Source organism: Pelodiscus sinensis, chromosome 2 (assembly GCF_049634645.1).
Source record: "Pelodiscus sinensis isolate JC-2024 chromosome 2, ASM4963464v1, whole genome shotgun sequence".
Taxonomy (NCBI): Eukaryota; Metazoa; Chordata; order Testudines; family Trionychidae; genus Pelodiscus; species Pelodiscus sinensis.
Window position 1 is genome coordinate 38640076 of NC_134712.1, and position 20457 is coordinate 38660532.

At 48.6% G+C, this 20457-nt stretch overlaps 1 protein-coding gene across 2 annotated transcripts in view; it reads right to left on the bottom strand.

Moving 5' to 3' along the window:
* The window catches only part of CPQ (carboxypeptidase Q), a 257650-nt gene that overhangs the window by 192055 nt on the left and 45138 nt on the right, over window positions 1-20457 (bottom strand). For both annotated transcript variants that reach the window (XM_075920338.1, XM_006123927.4), the window contains one exon: window positions 9130-9337. In XM_075920338.1, the coding sequence (XP_075776453.1) occupies window positions 9130-9337 (208 nt within the window). The remainder of the gene's footprint in view (window positions 1-9129; window positions 9338-20457) is intronic.

The following is a 20457-nucleotide window of genomic DNA, read 5'->3' on the forward strand; positions in this document are numbered from 1 at the left end:
ATAAGCCCTGCATTAGGTTTCCTGTACTCACTTGGCAGTAAATGTTTATAATTTCTGAACCTTACATTAGCTTATTAATCATTGCACAGTCAAGCTACTCAAAGGGCAAAACAAGTCAACATTTGATCTCTCCAAAAAAGCTGACTACTGTTTACTGATGTAAGTCAATATTTGTTTACATGAAAAAGTTTAGTTTTTCCAATTTTTTTGTTACTGTTGGCCCAGGGAATGCACCTTTAAAAGACTTCTGAAGTACTGACAATTTGGTGATGAAAGTTTCTACAGAGAAAAAGGCTGACTATTGAAGAGAGAGAGACACTCAATGTTTTCATAAACCAAGTTACCTACTCACTGCAGCAATTTACTGCTAATATCAAGTCTAAGCCCCATCAGAACCAAGTTATATGGTTCATTTCTATGACATCATGATTTGGCCCTGATGCATCAGTGTGGGGATGTGTGCGGATTCCTACTCTATAGACAGAACTCCCATGCAGTGTGGTTCTACACACCAAGTAACCAATTGCCAGCTCATCCAAGGGGCAGGAGAACCTGGCAGTGGCAACAGTGCCCTTTCCTGCATCTCCGTAATTGTCTTCCCAAAAATTCATATGCATCCAATAATGAAAGTAGCACAGTAGCAAACCTTTTCCTCCACCCTTCAAAAGCCCATCAGCCCTTGTAATCCCTGCTCAATGGAACCCTAAAGGGACCATAAATCCTGCCCTGACAACAGCAATCTAGCAACTACTTGCCTTAACGGGATTAAAGTAGAGCTGAGGAGCTTCCGAGGGGGGAAAAACACATTTGGGATTTTCCTAAGTCTCTCTGTATCTTGCTACTCTTTAATAAGGAGCCTAAGTAATTTTCAAGTGTTACTCTACTGCAGAGTACCAATTTGTAAGCCATGATTATTATTCTAAGCTACTACTGCACTATCACTTAAAAGCCACAGAGTTCTAGGTACTGAAAAAAACACCATAATAAAAGAAAGCCCTTAGCTAAATGAGTTTATGATATAAAAGACATAATTGAGCTTCATGAATTGCTACTCCTGTATTCATCAGAGACAACTAAAACATTGCCATTATTTATATCATGGGAAAAGCAGGTAAGTAGATTTTGTATATGTACTAGTAGATTTTCAAGATGATTTTGAAAGGCTGCCATAATTCCATTTATTAGTCAATGTATGTGTGTATATAATCTATATTAATATTCTAAGACAAGATGTAAATCTTCCAGCTCACAAAGTTAGTGAGATTAGTATAGCATGGTACTAGCCACAATAATTGCAGGCCCTGCCTTTTGTTACTGAGGAATAATCTGTCACTGGCTTTTTTCCTGTAACCAACTGCCCTCCTAATATGCTGCTGCCTTCATGGATCTAGCATTTCCCATTAATCAGTAAGAAAAAGCAATGCAACTTGAATGGAATGGTCCTGAATCTGATTGACAAGAGGCAATGAGTCCAGCAGAGCTCATTCAGTGCTGCCCATCAGGAGAACAGACAAGGAAAGGCACAACAGGTAGTTAAGAGGAAAATAAAACCAGGAGAGAGCTGGAGAAAACGCACCTTGGCTAGCACACTAATTCTTGTCAGTTACAGACTAGGAGAGCAATCATTCAGGCATCAGGAAGTGGCAAGAATGACAGGCTAGACCCAAACCACCTATCTTAAAAGTAGGAAAAGAGATTTTTTTTAAAAAATAGCACTAAAGAAAAGAACAGAAAGGGCAGTCTCATGCCGTTTCACATTCAAATACTTTCCTTACAGCATCCATTTTTAAATCTTTTCTGAGGATGACTGAAATCCCCATCCTAGATGAAGGAATTAATGCCTCCAAACAAATGTGGTTTTGGCATTTGTTTAGTAAGGATGTTAAATACCAGTTAATTGAATAGTCAATTAGCCTCATGAATTTTTATCTGTTACTCCACTATTCTATAGTCCCCGGGGGTGGAGCCAGCAGCCAGTGTGTACCAGCTCCACTCCTGAGGAGCCCCCTGCCATTCCATGCTGCTGCCTCTGTATCAGCAGGCAGGAGCAGGTGCATGAAGGGAGCCTGTTTAAAAACCAGCTCCCTGCCCAGATCAACTGCCTTTCTCCCAGGGCTGCTGCCTCTGGTACAGAGGCAACAGCACAGGGTGGCAGCAGTCCCTGTCTGGGGAGGGGCTGAGCTCCTGGAACTGGCATGAGCCGGAACTGAGCCAGGCTGCCTGCCCGCCTAGCTTCTAATACACTTTAAATGCAGAGCCACAGCAGGGGTAGGTCCCAAATCCATGGCAAGCCAGGACTGAGATGGGCTGCTGGGGGGTGGGGTAGGAATGCGTGAAGTCTATAGCAGTTTCTCTCAACCAGGGATACTCGAGAGAAGTCTGGGGGATATGTCAACACAACTGAAATTTGGAGAAAACTAAATTTTTGTTTTAAGTTTTACAGCATTTTATTATTTTTGTACTTTTTACACCCAAAAAATTCATTGTTTGCCCGGCTACAATTAAGTTGTTTAAACAAATGCATTGCAATGGTAGAAAAAAAATTGTGTTTGAAAACTGTAGGTACTGGCAGTACTTCTAAAAAATTTTTAAAGGGGTACTTTTTTAAAAAAAAGGTTGAGAAACACTGGTCTATAGCATTAACTGATAAGTGAAAGCTTATCAGTTAATTGACTACACTATTACATCCCTACTGTTTAGCAGACTCTTTTAATTTAATTCTGAGTAGTACTGAAAGCAATAACCAGCTTTACCACCTTCACTTTCTATCCCCCAGTCCTTGTTTCCTAACTTTCTGCTACACTTTCATTGCCTATTATGCATTTCTACATAATGCCCGTTACACAGAAATGTAAGGGAGATCTTTCAAACGAGCCTCTCTTCAATGTAGTAAATCTAGGGGTGAGATACATGCCTCCCCCCCCCTTTTTTTTTTGGTGCTCAATTGAACAAAAAATTAGTTTCCTATACTCTTTGGAGAAATCTAGTAAGAGACCAATGAAAATATAATATTTGTTTTGCTGTTACTTAAGAAAAAGCAATCTGCAATAAGCAATTAAGTCAAGTTACTCTCTTTTACTTAGCCATTTACTTAAGTTTTAACAATATATTCTGCTTTAAAATATATTTTCTAATATTATTTTAGTTATTGCCATAATTTCAGAGTCCAGGGTGATGGAGATAGTGACTGTATTTAACTTAATGACGGACAGACCATTTATTTTTCAGGTGGCATTTTGAACAGTTTCACCTTTGACAATATCCTGAAATAGCATAGCCACAGCCAAGGTTGACTCCTTTAGTAGGGTATGGATTAAAGATGTTAAATTGTGGTTAATTTACTAGTCGAGTAGTCGATGGAAATTCCATCGACTAGTCAATAGGCACTTCCACATTCCTCCTTTGAAATGTATATGCCCACTGAAATAGCGCTGAGCTAATTCGAAATAGAGCGTTCGCACTCATTGGACACTGAATCACATATAAGGTCACCTGGAAGCACCTCAGGCAGGGCATCAGGACAGCACTGTCTTCTGTGGCTCAGGCTTAAAGGGACCCCCCTGTACAGCCATGTCTCAGGTTCTTCTCCTTTACCTACCTCCTTGAGGGACAGCAAAGCCTTTCCTTTGCCTGCTGTGGTTGCCCTTGCGGACAACTCAGCTCTCTAGACATGCAGCTGGACGTGCCTCCCACCAGTCGACGTCTCTTATGTGTCTTAGTGCACTTCCTGCTGCAATTCCTCTCCACTGTCCTAGTGCTATCCATGCGGCTTGACTCCACCTACGCTCCCCTGCACATTGTGCACCACCGCTTCTGGCGACTGGGCACCAGCTTCAACTGGTGGGACCGGATCGTCCTGGAGTGGTGGGATAACCAGCAGTGGCTCCAGAATTTCCACATACGGAAGGACACCTTTTTGGAGCTCTGTGAATGGCTCGCCCCTGCCCTCAGGCAATGGAACATGCAGATGAGACCTGCCATCCCCCTCCAGACGCAGGTCGTCATTGCCATCTGGGAGCTCGCCACACCACACAGCTACTGATCCATCAGGAACCAGTTCGCTGTGGAGAGATCGACCGTTGGGCCCATAGTCATGCAGGTATCGTACTACTGTCCCAGGAGGGTGGTGAACTGAATTGCTGGAGTGGGGTTCCCTAGGCAAGGGAGGTGGGGGTGGTAGTGGAAGTCCTCTCCCTGATAAGTTTTTCACTCCCGCCTTCACAAAGCCCTGATGAGGAAAGGGGCAAGTCAGGATTGCTCCTGGTGTGAGGGGATTGAGAGGGGTTGAGTTCGGGGCCTCCCAAGCACCCTGGCACCCCTGTGATTCTCTGTTACTTTATCTCCCTCTACAGGTGTTGAGGGCCATCAGCTTGGGCAATGTGGATCCCATCAATGCTGGCTTTGCTACCATGGGCTTCCCCAACTGCAGGGGGACTACTGACAACACCCATATCCCCATCCAGGCCCCTGGCCACTGGGCATCTGAATACATTATATAGACGGGGTACTTTTCAATGGTTCTGCAAGCCCTCATTGACCACCATGGCTAGTTCACAGATATATATGTCAGGTGGTCGGGGAAGGTGCAAGATGCGGAGTCAAGAGGTCGTGACCGCTCCCCTCTTACAGCTGATCCAGGTGTGGAGAACAAAGAGAAGGACAGTCATCCTGGGAGACACTGTGCATGAACCCTAGTGTTCATCTCTAAGCCAAGACCCAAAGGCCTCAGGTCAGACGAAGGCGATGTGCTTCAAGCAAGGCCATCTGAGGCCTGGACAGTGGGACCTTTCTGGCAGGGGTGCAAATGTCCAAGGGGGGGAGCCTCACTACCCCCCATGTCCTGGGCACAAGCAGGCATGGGAAGGTGCCAGCCAGACCAGGAGCCTGCCGGCAGCAAGAACACCAGGGAGCGGCTCAGCTTCCCTCCATGCCGCGCACATGCTGGGCCCAGCCGAGGCAGTGTCCCACACGGAGAGGACTTGTATCCCTGCTTGCTGGAGGAGAGGGGGGCAGGATGTTGGGAGGAGGCATGTGTGAGCAGCAGATGCTCCTCCACCTCGCCGCACTGTCCCCAGGAGCGGATGCTGCCCCAAGAGTACAAACATGCCCATGTGCAGCAGTCCGGAGTGTGTGTGTGTGGGTGCGAAGGGGGTATCTTCATGTTCCCAGCCTCCTTCTAGTGGTGGCTCGTGGTGGGAGAGTGTCCCACCCCACTGCTGGGAGTAAGGCAGGCCTCTCCAGACACCCTGGGAGCCAGAGTGCAAGGGTCCTCTTTTGCTGCCTCCCTGGACTGGCGATCCATGTGCACAGGCTGCTGTGTGATCCCCAGACCTAGAAGGCTGAGTGAGGAGCACAGAGCAGCCTCTCACCACCCACCGCCTCCACCTGTCTGTGTCTAGGGAAAGTAATGGCACTCATCTGAGGAGCCTTCCCCAGCTTTGGATGATGCCCAGGAGACATCCTGAGAGGGAGGTACCAGCTACAGGGCAAGCATGACATCCTGGCTGGCAGGCATGGAGCTGGTGATGGTCTTGTCCGGCTCCTCCTCCTCCTCAGCACCAGCTCTGCTCCCTGAGAGTGTGACAATGAGCATCTCCAGCCCAGAGTCCACAATGAGGTGGGGGGGATGGGAATGCCCCCCCTCCCAGGATGCAATGTAGCTATTTGTAGTAGGGGCAAGCCTGGGGTGATGCCCCTAAGCTGCGCTCCCTGGCCTTCCTGTAGGCCTAGTGCCATTCTTTGACCTTCGTGTGCATCTGCTCCTGGGTGCGCATGTGGCCCTTGTGGCCCGGCTTTCAGCCATCCGGCTATAAATGTTCACACTCCTGTGTCTGGTGCAGAGATCCCGCTGGTTTTCCTCCTCGCCCCAGATCTCTAAGAGATCTACAATCTCTGCATCGGACCAGGATGGTGCCCTCCTTTTTTGGCCCCTAGAAGGATCCTGGGAGCTGCCTGAGGCAGTACTAGCAGCTGTGGGGGGGTTCATCTGGAGCAGTGAGCTTGGCAGCAGGGAAGGCTGTGCAGGATTCTGCTGTGTGGCACAATGCGAGCAGGGCCTGATTTGTGCCATAAACCCTTTTCCTTCTCCCTGAAGCTGGAAGGGAAGGGAAGGGAAGCTATAGAGTTCTGATGATTGTGGACAGAGTGGCCAGTAGGGCACCTGTGAGATTTCCTGGAGACCACTTATTTCAAAATAACTCCAGCTGCCCTGTCTACACACACCTTATTGTAAAATAGCTATTTTGGAATAGGCATTATTCCTTCTAGAATGAGGGTTACAGAATCTGGAATAAGATGCCTGTTATTGCGATATTATTTCAAAATAGCAGCCTTACTGTGTAGACGCTTGGAGAGTTATTTCGGAATAATGTCGTTATTCTGGAATAACGCTGCTGTGTAGACATATCCAGAGATGCCTGAAAAGGAGTGCCCTCAAGTAGGCCATGGAGGAGTTAAGGGTGCTGTCGCCCCAGAACTGACATACCTGGTGGTAGCAGTGTGATAATATAGGGTCCTCAAGTTACCACCCAGCCTTCATAAAGCAGCATGTTTATTCAGAACAAAACGATTATAGCTTACCCAGTGTTATCTGTCGTCCACCAGGGACCCAGGCAGTTCTGTAAACAAGTTTGTCAATTCTTTGTTCCAGAGTTAGTCAGCCCTGAGCCAGGTCAGGCTGACCCTTTATACATAGTTTTGAGACCTTTTTTTCCTAGGCCTTCTGAACTACGTAAAACCAATCTCTTGTCACTTTGCCTAGAGACCAAAGCTGCAAAGGGCTGGGTATCTGCATAATCGACATTTGGAATTCGCAATAATCGTCCCTTCCTCTCTGCAGTAATTCCACAGGAAACCCACTCAGAGAGCCAGGAACACAGAGCTATATATTACACGTATAATAGTCTCTGAATTTCCTGTGTGTCCATCAATCAAATCTGGCACAAATCAATATACTTGTCTTTGAAGCTTCCATGTTGCCAGTCTCACACCTGTCTCACCCTTCTCACCGGTAAGCTGTTAATGAAGACCTGGCCTTGCCTTTCTCAGCACAGATGAACATTTTAAGTGTGAGCCTGTGATTTTTAGAAAAAAAATCTCTAGGTAAAAATCTCAAATTCTATTAATAGGAAACTAAACCAACAAATACAAAACATCCACTTTAGCACATTAAGAAAGTAAAGTTCTGCCAACGTGTACCTACAATTTTTTTAATTAAAAATGTATTTTTGTGAGTCATGGGTTTTAAAAAAAAAGGTAGTCAAAGTGACAATTATAAGACCTATTTATAGTAGACCAAAAATAATTATTTGATATGAATATACACTTCATCCTCCTGATGTCACTTTAGGGCTATGTGATTGCCCATGAATACTAAAACAACAGACATTTATTCTACTTAAACATACAAAATTATGTACTTTTAAAATTGCTGACAATTTGCCTTACGTTGCTACCAGAGAAGTATTTTATATTGGTTGATATAGGAATATTTATGGCAGCATTAGGGATGTGAAAAACTCTTAAAAGCAATCACACAAGATCTGGAGTGGTGGCAGCAATGAAAACATTTTGAAAGAATGAAAGAGCACTAGGGGCAGAGCTTGGAACAGTTTCCAAACCAAACACCCACTTGAAACTGGTCAGCTTAACACATTACAGAGAATGAAGTGCCTGCCTACACAACCATGTAAAGTAAAAGGTGAAATATGAGTCAATGTCCCTCTCTCACACCCGCACACCCTCCCCTCACATCCACTAGTAGACATGTCTCTGCTAATTTGACACTCACCAGGCTGCTATGTTTGGAGATGGCCTCATTGGACCCCCTTGCTTTAAGCCTCCTTAGTCTGAAGAGGCAGCTCTCTTACCAGGTCTCTAGGACTATTATCTGAGAGCTGATGCTCTTTCTGTAGGGTGGACCATATGTTTTAGCCAGGACAGTCCCTTTTATAAGCCCTGTCCTGGCCACCCTGATTTTTTCTTCCAAAAAGTGGGAAGTGGAGGAACATGTCAGGGGTCGAGTAGCAATACCAGCCCCAGCGTTTGGGAAATATGATCATCTCTCTATATAGCATCTCTTTCTAAGAGCTGAGGTGCTGCAGTCCAACTGTTTAGATCCTCTGAGTAATGCTGGCTCCCCCAGACTCTCCCATGGCTTAAGCACACATCTCAACTCCATTCCGGTGAGTGCTCCAGGTTCACAGAGTTTTACTATTCAGAAGCACAAAACAGATGAAGCAGACAAACACACACATACACAGAGGCACTTTGCATACCATTCTAAGGCAAGTTACTTTTTAAATAGCAGAAGAAATATACAGATCTATATGAAATAATGAACACACTAGTATGCTTGTCCCTGCCTCAGCTTCCTCGCCATGATGGAGAATTCTTAAAAGTTTAGGATAGAGTCCTCTCAGGAGTTCAAAATCAACACCTCCTGTAGTTCATGGCTTCTCATCTGGATCATGGAACCTCTATCCCTGACGCAGCGTTTCAAAGGGGCAACGCTGTGGAGCCTGGGGTCAGCTGGGGACTCCCCAGATAATTCCAGGCTCCACACAGCATTTCCCCAGCTGACCCCAGGTTCCAGGCAAGCGCTGTGCAGATCCTGGGGACAACTGAGGAGTCCCCAGCTGATCCCAGGTTCTGCTGAAATGCCACAAGGAACCTGGGGTCAGCTGGGGACTCCCCAGCTAACCCTGGGCTCTACATGGCATGCAGTGCAGCATGGAGACCAGGGTCAGCGGGAGACTCAGAGTGCCCCACTGACTTTGGGCTCCATGGCTTTGAAACGCACCAGAGCCCCCTCTGGGGGCTCTGGTGCATTTCAAAGCAGGCACCTACATGCAGCCCAGAGTCAGCAGGACTTCCCGCTGGTCCCGGGTTGTATGTGGAGTTCCACGTTTCTCCTTTGAAACGTACAAGAGCCCCTACTGGGGCTAGGAATGCGGAAGTACTTATCAACTAGTCGAGTAGTCATTGGAAATTCCATCGACTACTCAACTAGTCAATTAACCGCAAATCAACATCCCTAGTACGGAGTTTATAATCTAAATCAGAATTTGTAAGTAGTACCCTGTCAGATTTCCCAAATTGTCATGCACACAGTAAGTAATACATTCTTACCTATAAATAGAAAAGGAAGTAATCGATCTGATAAGGGATGCCACCGCTCCAACTTTACCAGCTTCAACTGCTCCCTGTAATCTGTATTTGACTGTTTCTTCATAACTGACGAAAGGCTGATTGTAAACAACAATCTTCCCCTTGGCGTCTTGAGCTCTTTTGTGTAGATCATCAAAAGAAGTGACCACTAGGACTTCAGCAGTAATTCCTAGAAGTAAACATCACAGTAATTTTAGATGTGTCATCCTATCACCAGGCCTAAGCTATTTCGGTACATACACAAAAATACACGTCCTATAAAGCATGCATAATGCAAATCAAGCAGTGGAGGTCAAACATAAAAACCTCTTACTAGAAAAAATTGGAGGTAAAGTACTTCCTCAGAGAAGGTTATTCAATATGTCCTTAATAGTGAAAATCATGTTATCAGCTGATGTTAAACAGAAAGGAACAGCAAGAGGAGATGTGGGAAAAGACTTTTTCCAAATAGGCTTTAATGTACAAATGCAATAATTTATAGTGCAAACACATTTTTAAGGATTTAGCTTAGGAGCCAGAAGGAGTTTCTATGGGATTAATAATACAGATATTTAATCTTCTCTTGTAATCATTCTGTTATGTTGCTAAACATCTTAGGCTGATGTCACACATATGAAAATACATAGTTTTGCAATGAAACACTTATGTGTTCTCTACACTACCAAGCTTCGTTGACAAAACTTATGCCGACACCTAAAAGTCAACAAAATAAAAATAACCAAAGGTTGTTCACACTTTCTCCCTCTGTTGACAGATCGTGTCCACGTTGGAAGCACCATCATCAACAGTGTAAGCAATATGCTATGGGCATATATAGCACAGTGCAATGTTGTGGGACAGTGGAGCTGATCACTGCGCATCTTGTGATTTCCTCCAAGTTCTCCCACAGTCTCCATGAGTAACTCGGTGACATCTCCATGCTAAGGAATGTCAAAGTTTCCCCTCCCATCCCACACCCCACAATCCCAACAGCAGTCTGCCTGCCGCTGTGTTTCTAGTGTGGGGCAGAGCAGAAGCATTCCATTCAAACAATTTGCTCTTTGTTTCCCAAAAGGAGCAGCACACTCAGCTGTCAGACACTTCCTGGATCTTTGAAAGGGGAACGGTGCATGCCTGCAGGGCAACAGAGATCAAAACACTGAGGGTACGTCTACACTACCAAGTTTGGTTGAGGAAAATAATGTTGACATGCCAAAGTCTCCAAAAAAAAGTGGTCAAAGCATGTTTACACTTGCTCCCTCTGTCAACAGATTGTGTTCACATCTTTAGCTCCCCTCTTGACAGTGTCCAGCAACACCATCTGGCACTAGGTGTTGTGGGACCACGGAACAGGGAGTGAGTAGTTTTGGGACTGTACAAAATGTCCCATCAGGCACTACTTTGTTTCATGGCTTCCGGAGTCCATGTGCCCTTTTTCCAACTGTCATTCTCTGCTGTGCACTCCAGCATCTGCAGCGAGAAAGAATGGACCCCACACTTCTCCTGCATGCTCTCAACTGCCATTAACCTTGTGCATGGCAGCGAAGATCATCTTGAAGCTACCGACAGAGGAGCTTGACAGTGTGCAAAATATGGACAGAGGCAACCTGTCATTGCATTTGGCACTCAAAGAGCAGCTGTACAGGGTAGACGATTGCTTCTGAGCTAGGGAAATTAACACTGATTGGTGGGATTGAATTGTCATGCCGATGAGGGGATGAAGATCAGTCGCTGGAGAACTTTAGAACACGGTTACTTACTTTCATAACTGTTGTTCTTTGAGATGTGTTGCTCATGTCCATTCCACTTAGGTGTATGCATACCGCGTGAACGGACTGTCAGAGTTTTCTCCCATAGCAGTACCCGTCAGCCAGCCAGGGAGCTCCCTGGAGTGGTGCTGCTATATCGGTGAATATATACCCCCACTGGCCCTCCAACCCTTCAGTTCCTTTTTGCCAGAATACTCTGACACAGGGGAGGTGGGTGGGCTGTGGAACAGACATGAGCAACACATCTTGAAGTAACTGTTTTTCCTTTGAGTGCTTGCACATGTCCATTCCACTTAGGTGACTCCAAAGCTATACCCCAGGAGGCGGGACTGGACCGCACCGAGAGATGGACTGCAACCCAGCTCTACCCACAGCAGCATCCTCCTTAGTGTGGAAGAAAACATCGTCCTCACTCTGAGTTTGTAAGCAACAAGTAGCCAGAGGCAGTTTTATTACGAGCTGCAGCAAGGGAAAAACTGGTTCGGACAGGGGGGAAGCCTCTCCCCCCCCCCCCCCCGAGGCAGATCTTCGAATACAAGCAATTATGAATCAGTTTATATACTGTCTATTAGATATAATAACAATAACAATTAGTCTCCTTCCCATTCCAAACACCAGTGGCTAACAGTTATTTAGTTCCACCCAGATGCTCCTTATCTCAAGGTCCCTACCAGAGTCAGCATTCTATCCTTATCTCCGTATGGAGGCGAGAGGCGAAGGCAGCGTCTAATTACAGATCTCGTGTTGTCAGGCCACAGACTTAGCCTGACTCTTGCTCTCTTGTTAACAAGATCAAGATTGCTGCACACAAATTCCCTTATTCCCTTTTCCTGCCTCCACACTAGCATGCTGTGTAACAGCATAGTGGTTCACAAAGGTGCGCACAGACAACTAGGTAGCTGCCCTGCAAATCTCTACGATGGGCACCTGGGCCACAAAGGACATGGAAGATGCTTGGCTCCCGTGGAATGAACCATAATGGGTGGAGCCGGAGCTTGAGCCAGCTCGTAGCACTCTTTGATACAAGCCGTGATCCAGGATGAGATACCCTGGGCCGACGCAGGGTGGCCCTTCATCCTGTCCACTATAGACACAAACAATTGAGGGGACTTACAGAAGGGCCTTTCTAAATAAAAAGCTAAAGCACGTCTCACATCAAGTGAGTGTAAACTCTGCTCTGTCTCAGAGCTATGGGTCTTTGGGTAAAAAACAGAAAGAAAAATATCCTGGTGAATATGGATCTAAGACACTACCTTAGGCAAAAAGGCAGAGTGGGGGCACAGCCTGACCTTATCCTTAAAAAAGGCTGTGTACAGAGGGTTCACCAACAGGGCCCTCATTTCCGACACTTGCCTGGCCAAAGTAACGGCCACCAGGAAGAACACTTTCCAGGAAAGGTGCAGAAGGGAGCATGTCGCCAATGGCTCAAAGAGGGGACTCATAAGCTTTGTGAGAACCAGATTTAGATCCCAAGAGGGCAAGGGCTCGCACACCTGAGGGTAGTTCCTATCCAACCCCTTAAGAGAACAGTGCACCATGGGATCTGAGAAAACTGTCCTGGCACCTGAGTCCAAATGAAAGGCCGAAATGATTGTATTTGTATAGAGGAAGGTGCCAGGCCTGGACGCATGAGCCCCAGGAGGTAATCCAAGATATCAGATGGAGGGGCCTCCATAGGGGATAATCCCGTCACCTGACCAGAGAACAAAGTGTTTCCACTTCACAAGATAGGAGGACTGAGTGGAAGGCTTACAGCTTTCCAAGAGAACTGCCTGGACCTGCTCCGAACACTGCCTCTCCATGGCCGTCAGCCATGGAACTTCCATGACATGAGGTGCAGGGAGCAAAGGTTCGGGTGCCGAAGCCTGCCAAACTCCTGAGAGATTAGGTCCGGGCACAGGGGAAGTGCTAGAGGCCATTCCATTGAGAGTGCGAGAAGGTCCAGGAACCAATGCTGACGAGGCCACGCCGGGACTATCAGGATTATGGAAGCCTTAAATTCCCTGACCCTGAGGATCACCCCGTGGATCAGCGGGAAGAGGGGAAAGGCATACACTAGACCCTGAGGCCAAGAGATCACGAGAGCATCCCCCAGAGACCCTGGGCTGTGGTTGAATAGGGAGCAAAAACGAGGGCATTTCCTGTTGCTGCGGGTCACGAACAGGCCCAGGTGGGGACATCCATGGAAAATGGACAGGGTGATATCCACCCTGAGACACCACTGGTGCCACTCAAAGGATCTGCTGAGGTAATCTGCCAACCCATTCTGGGCCCCAGGAAAGTAAGCGGCTGCTGGGTGGATGTCATGAGCCATGCAGAACTCCCAGAGAAGGAGAGCCTCACTGCATAGGGGACAGAAGCGAGCACCATCCTGTCTGTTTATATAAAACATCACAACCGTGTTGTTGGTTAAAATAGAAATGTGCCTGTTTCAAAGCTGTAGCAGGAACACACCACAGGTGAGGCGAATAGCTCTCAACTCCCTGACATTGATACAAAGGGAGAGGTCTGTGGGGCCCCGACGCATCCAAAGCTTCCCGAGGTGGGATCCCGAACTTGTATTGTAAGTGTCCGTCACCAGCTGAATGGACGGGGAAGAGCTGAGAAACAGCATCTCTTCACAGATCACATCCTCGCATAGCCACCAGTCAAGGGATTTCAACAAATCTCCAGGCACCGTCACCACTGTGTCCATATGCTGGAATGCCGGGTTGTGGATCAATGCCAACCATAGCTGAAGCGGCTACAGTCTAAGCCTGGCATGTCGTACCACATAAGTGCAGGCTGCCATAAGTCTCAGCAGTCTCATGCAACAGTGGGCCGTCATGGTGGGGAACGACTGGAGCCACAGGATGGCCTCCTTTAGTGTTATGAAGCACCCTATGGGCAGGGAGACACTGCCCCTTGCTGCATCCAAGAAAGCTCCCACAAATTCTATTGTTTGAGTGGGGACCATGCTGGATTTGGCCTCATTTAGTATAAGACCCAGCCTGAGGAAAGTCTCCCTTACAAGGGATATGTAACTGATCACCTGGGACGGGGGAGAGGGGGAACCTCTTACGAGCCAATCATTCAGGTATAGATGAATCTGGACCTGCTGCTTCCTCAGGAAAGAGGCCACTACTGCCACACACTGTGTAAAAACCCTGGGGGCTGTAGAAAGGCTAAAGGGGAGCGCCATAAAGTGATAATGGTCATGACCCACCATAAAGCGGAGGAATCGTCTGTGCTCAGGCATGATAGAAATGCGAAAGTAGGTGTCTTTGAGATCGAGGACAGTGTACCAGTCTCCCATATCTAGGGAAGGTATGATGGAGGCCAGGGTAACCATCTTGAACTTGGATTTTATATGAAGGTATTTAGGTCCCTCAGGTCCAGAATAGGGAGGAAACTGCCCGTGGCTTTTGGGATCAGGAAGCAGAGTCTTGTTTCTTAAAATGTGTTCCTTGGAGAACTCACAGGTGTGCTGGGACCGTCTGAAGAAAAATAACGGCCACTAGAGCCGCTGAGACGCAGCAGGTGGTGCGAAGGGTGGAAGAAGTGAGCAAGTGGTGACGCAGTGATGTGGCTGGAAATGAGGCGGGGCGACCCGCGTTCCTCCTCACGTGCTTCTGCATCCAGCTTGCAATCACCCGGGAAAGCTCCGTGCCTCGCTTGCGCCCCTTGCCAGAGGGGAGGAGCATTTCAGGGCCAGCTCTGATTGGCTGTCTCCGCTGCTGGTCTGGGGATCCTGTCTGCCAGGGGAGAGAACTGCCCTACAGTTGCCATCCCAACCGGGTCTTTGCATTGCTGAGTATGCGTCCAACTTCTTATAGAAATGGCAGGTCTTCAGTGAAGCATGGGAGCGTTGGTTCATCTCATGAGTCTTATGATAGGTTAGTCTGAGTTCTTTAATCTTTACTCATCACTGCAGCATGTTGCTCATATACTCCTTTTCAAACAAGTCTTGAAAAATGTTCCCAAATGTGTGTCAGTTCCTATGGGTCACTCGTAGCTGGGACTGGACAGACTTCTGTCCCCATACACTCATCAAATTCAACAGCTCTGTGGCAGTCCAAAGGGGGGAGCATTTGGTGTGATGGCCAGGAATGGGCACCTGGGCAGATTGTCTAAGACCATTGCACACTGAGCCAGCCTGTGGTATGAGGGCTTCGAGTTGCTCAAGCAGCAGGAAAAGGGATTTACATTTTGTGGGGCTTATAAAGAGGTGGGGGCAGACAGCTGGTCACTTGGTTGTCATTTGGCAGCAGGATTCAAATTGCTGACCAGAATGGCTGCTTGGGAATTCTGGGATGCTTCCTGGAGGTCACGCTCAGTGAAAAATGCCTCGAGGTGTCCACACTGCATATTTGTTGACAATACAAGGAAGGGAAAAGACAAAAGTCTCTTATGAAGTCAGAGGTTTTTTATTGACTAAAATAGCCATTTTTTGCGATGAAAGTCACATTGCAGTGTGTTTGCTCACACACTTTTGTCAACAAAATGTACTTTTTCTTGACAAAACTTGACAGTGTAGACAAGCCCTGAGCAGAGCATTCTGCAATACTGGGGGAAGCCAGTTCTGTTGATAAAACAAACAGCAGCATACACTGACTCTTTGTTGACAATAAAGGGAAGGGGAAAAAAATCCACCTCTACATTTTTCCCTACAAAAGTCACATTGCTATCTGTATGCTCTCACAAAAAGATAGTTTTTGACAACAAAACTTGGTAGTATAGATAAGGCCTTAGAACAGGGCAAACAGTGGGCAAACTACAACCCTCAGGCCGCATCTATCAACACTTTTAATTCAACCCTTCAGGTCCTGCTGGGGAGAGGGTCTGGAGCTTGCCCTGCTCTGTGCATGCCATGGCTCCATGCAGTTCCTGGAAGCAGAAGCACATCCCATCTCCAACACCCATGTGCAGGGGCAGTCAGAGTGTGCCATGTATTGCCTCCACCCCAAGCACCGCTCCTACAGCTGTCATTGACTGGGAACTGCAGCTGATAAGAGCTGCATGGGTGGTGCTTGCAAGCGGGGTGCACTGCATAGAACTGCCTGGCCACACTTCTGTGCAGGAGCCAGCCTGGAGGGGAACGTGACGCTACTTCTGGGAGCTGCTTGAAGAGGTGAGTGCAGCTCAAAGGCTGTGTGTAGACTGCAGGGTTTTTTCGAAAAAAGTAGCCTTTTTTCAAAAAAACGTTACCTGTGTTTAGACTACAGCCGCATTCTTTCAAAATTAAATCGAAAGAACGCGGCTTCTCTTTCGACGGCGGTACTCCTCATTTCACGAGGAAAAACGCCTTTTTCAACGGAGATCCGTCAAAAATAAGTGAGTGTGGACGTGGGGAGCCCCTTTTTTCGAAAATAAGGGCCTCCAGGAAGAAGCCCTGGTGGACAATCTGGGGCATGCCTTGCATGTCTCTGGTTCCTGTCTGCAGCCATCTTTTAAAGGGACAGTCACCCTCACAGCCAGTTATGGCAGCAAAGCAGCCAGAGCACACAGCTGTTCCAGTGCAGCCATGTCTCAGCCCCAAGACCCTCCTGGCCCTTCCAGACGGCCTTCTGGGGACCCAATCAGGGGCTCCAAATGCCAGGCACTGGCATGGTCTGGGCCAGAGCTCAAGACCCTTCTCGAGCTGTGGTCAGAGGAGGCCTTATAAGCCCTAAACACCAGGCGGTGAAATGCAGACATTTTTGGCCGCATGGCAGAGGCTCTGGCCAAGAGAGGGCACCACCCGTGCACCCAGGACCAGGTGCGCTCTAAAGTAAAGGAGCTGTGCCAAGGCTATGTAAAGCCCAGGGAGGAGAGCTCCCGTTCTGGGGCAGCCCCCCGCTCCTGCCCTTATTATTCGGAGCTGTCCCAGATCCTTGATGGTGGGGAAGCACACACACCACTGAGTCTCGTCCAGTCTGTCTTGGGGGACCCTGTGGTGGAAGCGCCAGAGCAGGACCTAGAGCAGTCCAGGGAGTCTAGAGATGGGGAGATGGTGCCGGAGGAGGAGGACAGCGAGGAGACGATGACCCTCACTCTGGAGCCAGTCACTCAGACCCCAGAGGCCTCCTAGGTGTCATCTGATGCCGGAGACGAAGCAGCAGGTGAGTGCAGTGAGGTCGTGGAACACACAGGGTGGGGGAGGTGGGTGCACAGTGGGAGATGCACAAGGGAAACCTGTAATGTTTACCATGGACATCATGCAGCTGGCTGTGCATGTGCCAACATGTTCAGTGGTAGTGTGTGACACGTGGGGGTGCGCCACGTGGTGGCATAAACCATGTCCGGATGCTCAGGCTGATGCCCAGGTCACACATGGTGTTATCTTCAGAATGTCTGAGTCCCTTGTCTGAAGGAGAGGGTATGCCCTTTTGGACAGCTTTTGCACACGACTGATTGTGTCTTCCTCTTTTCCTCCACAGCCGGACCAGCCGTGCAAGAGGGCCGCAGCACCCCAGCCCCACCTCCATCCTAGGGACATGGGAGCCGCAGACACAGGTGTGTCTATGCAGACATCCTGAGGCAGCATGTGGCAGCCGTGCAGGATCTCAACGCCATCCTGCGAGAGAGGACGGACCGAGGCAGAGGCTCGGTGGTATGACCGGCTGATGGAGGATCTTGTCCAGCAGCGCACGTCCCTGTGTGTCACTCTCTGGGAGGTCTGTGGCTTGCCTTCTCCTGTGCCTGGTCCTGCTCCTCCAGCACCCCATGACCCCGCCCCACCAAACCCCCCTTCCACAGCCCCATCCCTTTCCCCCCTTGTACCTCCCTCTCCCCCAGCTCCCCCAGTCTCCCATCCCCTCTCTCCTCCTGGCCCTCCTCTCCCCAAGGCCTCCCAGATCCAAGTGCACCTACCCTCTGTCATTCAGCCAACAGACAGTCGCCCCACCCGATCCCGAGGCCATGGTGGACCCCGAACACGAGACACCAGCAGGAGACTGCGAGCAGGCAAGCACCGTGCAACCTGATCCCCTTCCCCCCTCCAGGTTTCAAGCACCCCCATCACCCCAGTTAAATACCAAACATTGTGTTTAAGAAAATGTTTGTTGTACATAGTATGTCATTAAAGTATACTTTCTCCAGCAAAAATTAAAAAAAGCTTTTTTATGTTTGCAACAGTTATACCTTCTTTCAGTTATTGACATTTATAACAATAAAACAGAAGTTATTCTTTTCAGACAAACCCTGGTGTTTATTATTTCTACACACAGGGTCAGGAAAAGGGTTGAAGAGGGAAGCTTGTATTGGGCCAGGGCCAAGCTCCGATACAGGAGCCCCTCAGGAGAGTCAGTGGCCTCCAATAGAGAATTGCTCCCATAGGGCCTCCTGGATGCAAACAGCAGACCGGTGAGCCTGGCGGATGGCAGCTGTCCGGGGCTGGGCAAAGTGCCTCTCCTGACCATCAGCACCTGTACCCCACCCTGGTAGGAAGGCCTCCCCTTTCTTCTCCACCAAGTTATGGAGAACGCAACACATGGCCACCACCTCAGGGATGTTGCTCTCCCCCATGTCTAGCCATGTGAGCAAGCACCGGAATCTCCCTTTTAAATGTCCGAATGCACAGTCCACCTGGTTGCGAGCCCGGTTAAGATGAGCATTAAACTGCTCCTTGCTCGCATCCAGATAAGCCGGTGTAGGCAGTGTAGGCATCAGGGGGTAGGTGGCATCAGCCACTATGCACACCGGCATGTGCACATCCCCAACCGCAAAGTAACGATGCGGGAAAAATGTTCCTGCCTGAAGCCTCCGGTAGAGGTACGAGTTCCTGAAGATGCAGGCATCATGTGCCCGCCCTGACCACCTAACACAAATGTCAGTAAACTGGCCACGATGGTCAACCAGGGCCTGGAGGACCACTGAAAAGTAGCCCTTTCTGTTAACGAATTGGGCTGCTCGACGGGGCGGTGCACGGATTGGAATGTGTGTCCCATCGAGTGCTCCTCCACAATTCGGGAACCCAAGGGCAACAAAGCCGGCCATGATGCTGTCCAGGTCTGCTAGATGGATGAGCCTGTTCAGCAGCTCAGAATTGATGGCCCTCACCACCTGCAGAAAGAGACGGGCAGCAAACTTTTAGAAGGGGTGCCTTATCTCTTAGGAGGAGAACCCACCACCCACCTTCCCTCTCAAACACCCCGGGAATCCCCTCCTCAGTGCTCCTCCGCCCCCTCCCCCCCCGTGCAGCTCAGGGTGAGTGGAGGAGCGCCCTCCCTCTCCCATTTTCCTGACAGTCTCCCTTTCCCCCCCCCAAACAGTGACTGTTCCCCAACAATGACTTACCTCCATCAGGATGGACCCAACAGTAGCCCTGCCCACTCCAAATTGGTGTCCACGGAGCAGTAGCTGTCAGGGGTAGCCAGCTTCCAGAAGGCAATAGCGACCCTCTTTTCCAGGGGGATGGCGGGCCGCAGGTGGGTGTCCTGCCATTGCAGAGCCGGGGCGAGCCAGGTAAACAGCTCCTGGAAAGTGGCCTTCTGCATCCGGAAGTTGTGGAGCCACTCCTGGTCATCCCAGAGCTCCATAACGAGCCAGTCCCATCAGTCAGAGCTGGTGTCAAGCCTCCAAAAACGCCTGTTCACAAAGAAGTTCGGAGGCAAGGGCAGTGGGGCTGCATGATGGGCGAACCCTTCATACCTCTGGTCTGGGTCCAGATGGGGAAGTAGCCTCATGACTGTGTCATGCAGATGTAGCAAAACTTGCAGTATGATGGCGTGGGGCCATTGCCTGCCCAGGGGCAGCTCTGGCTCCATGCCACAAAAAGGGGTCTAAATCAGAAAAACCTCCAAACAGAAAACCTGCTGGGGTGTCCCAGGAAGCTGGGCACTCCAAACAAGCACTGCAATGCCTTGCTTACCTCTTAGAGGGACAGCAAAGGCAGCTGCAGGAGCAGAGCAACGGGTGTTCAGGGGTGTCCCTTTAACCACGCGTCTCTGCAAAGGGCAGGCAGCAGCACCCAGAAGGAAATGCTGCCCCCATGCCCTGGCAGAAGCGGTTCCGGGTGGCTTTTTCTTTTGAAAGAGTGTCCAGCAGTCAGGATGCTCTTTTTTGAAAAAGCGGATCGATTTTCCGATCTGCATATTGTAGGCTAGACGCTCTTTTTTGAAAGACGCTTTTTCAAATGAGCGTCTTTCGAAAGAGCCGTGCAGTTTAGACATACCCAAAATATGCACCTCTGAGCTCGCCCCCTACCTCAGCTACTGTCCCAAACCTGATCCCCCTCCCATCCTTCAAACCCCTCAGTCTCACCCCAAAGCACCATCCTACACCCCAAGCCTCTCATCCCCAGCCCCCCTTGTTTAAAGACATTTATTTTGTATATTTTGACAGGAAATGTTGAAAATTGGTGTTCAGAATAGTTTTTATAAATTGGTGTTCAGAATAGTTTTTATAAAGGTTTAATTTTTTTTGACGCCCAATGCTATTATCTGATGTGCATTAAATAACAGTCTGCCCCTTGCATAATTTCCTGCAACTATGCAAACTGGAAAAGAAAGATCAAAATCTAAAAAAAATTGCTTGAAATAAACATGTTATCCATCAAATTTATATAAAAAAAATTGAATTC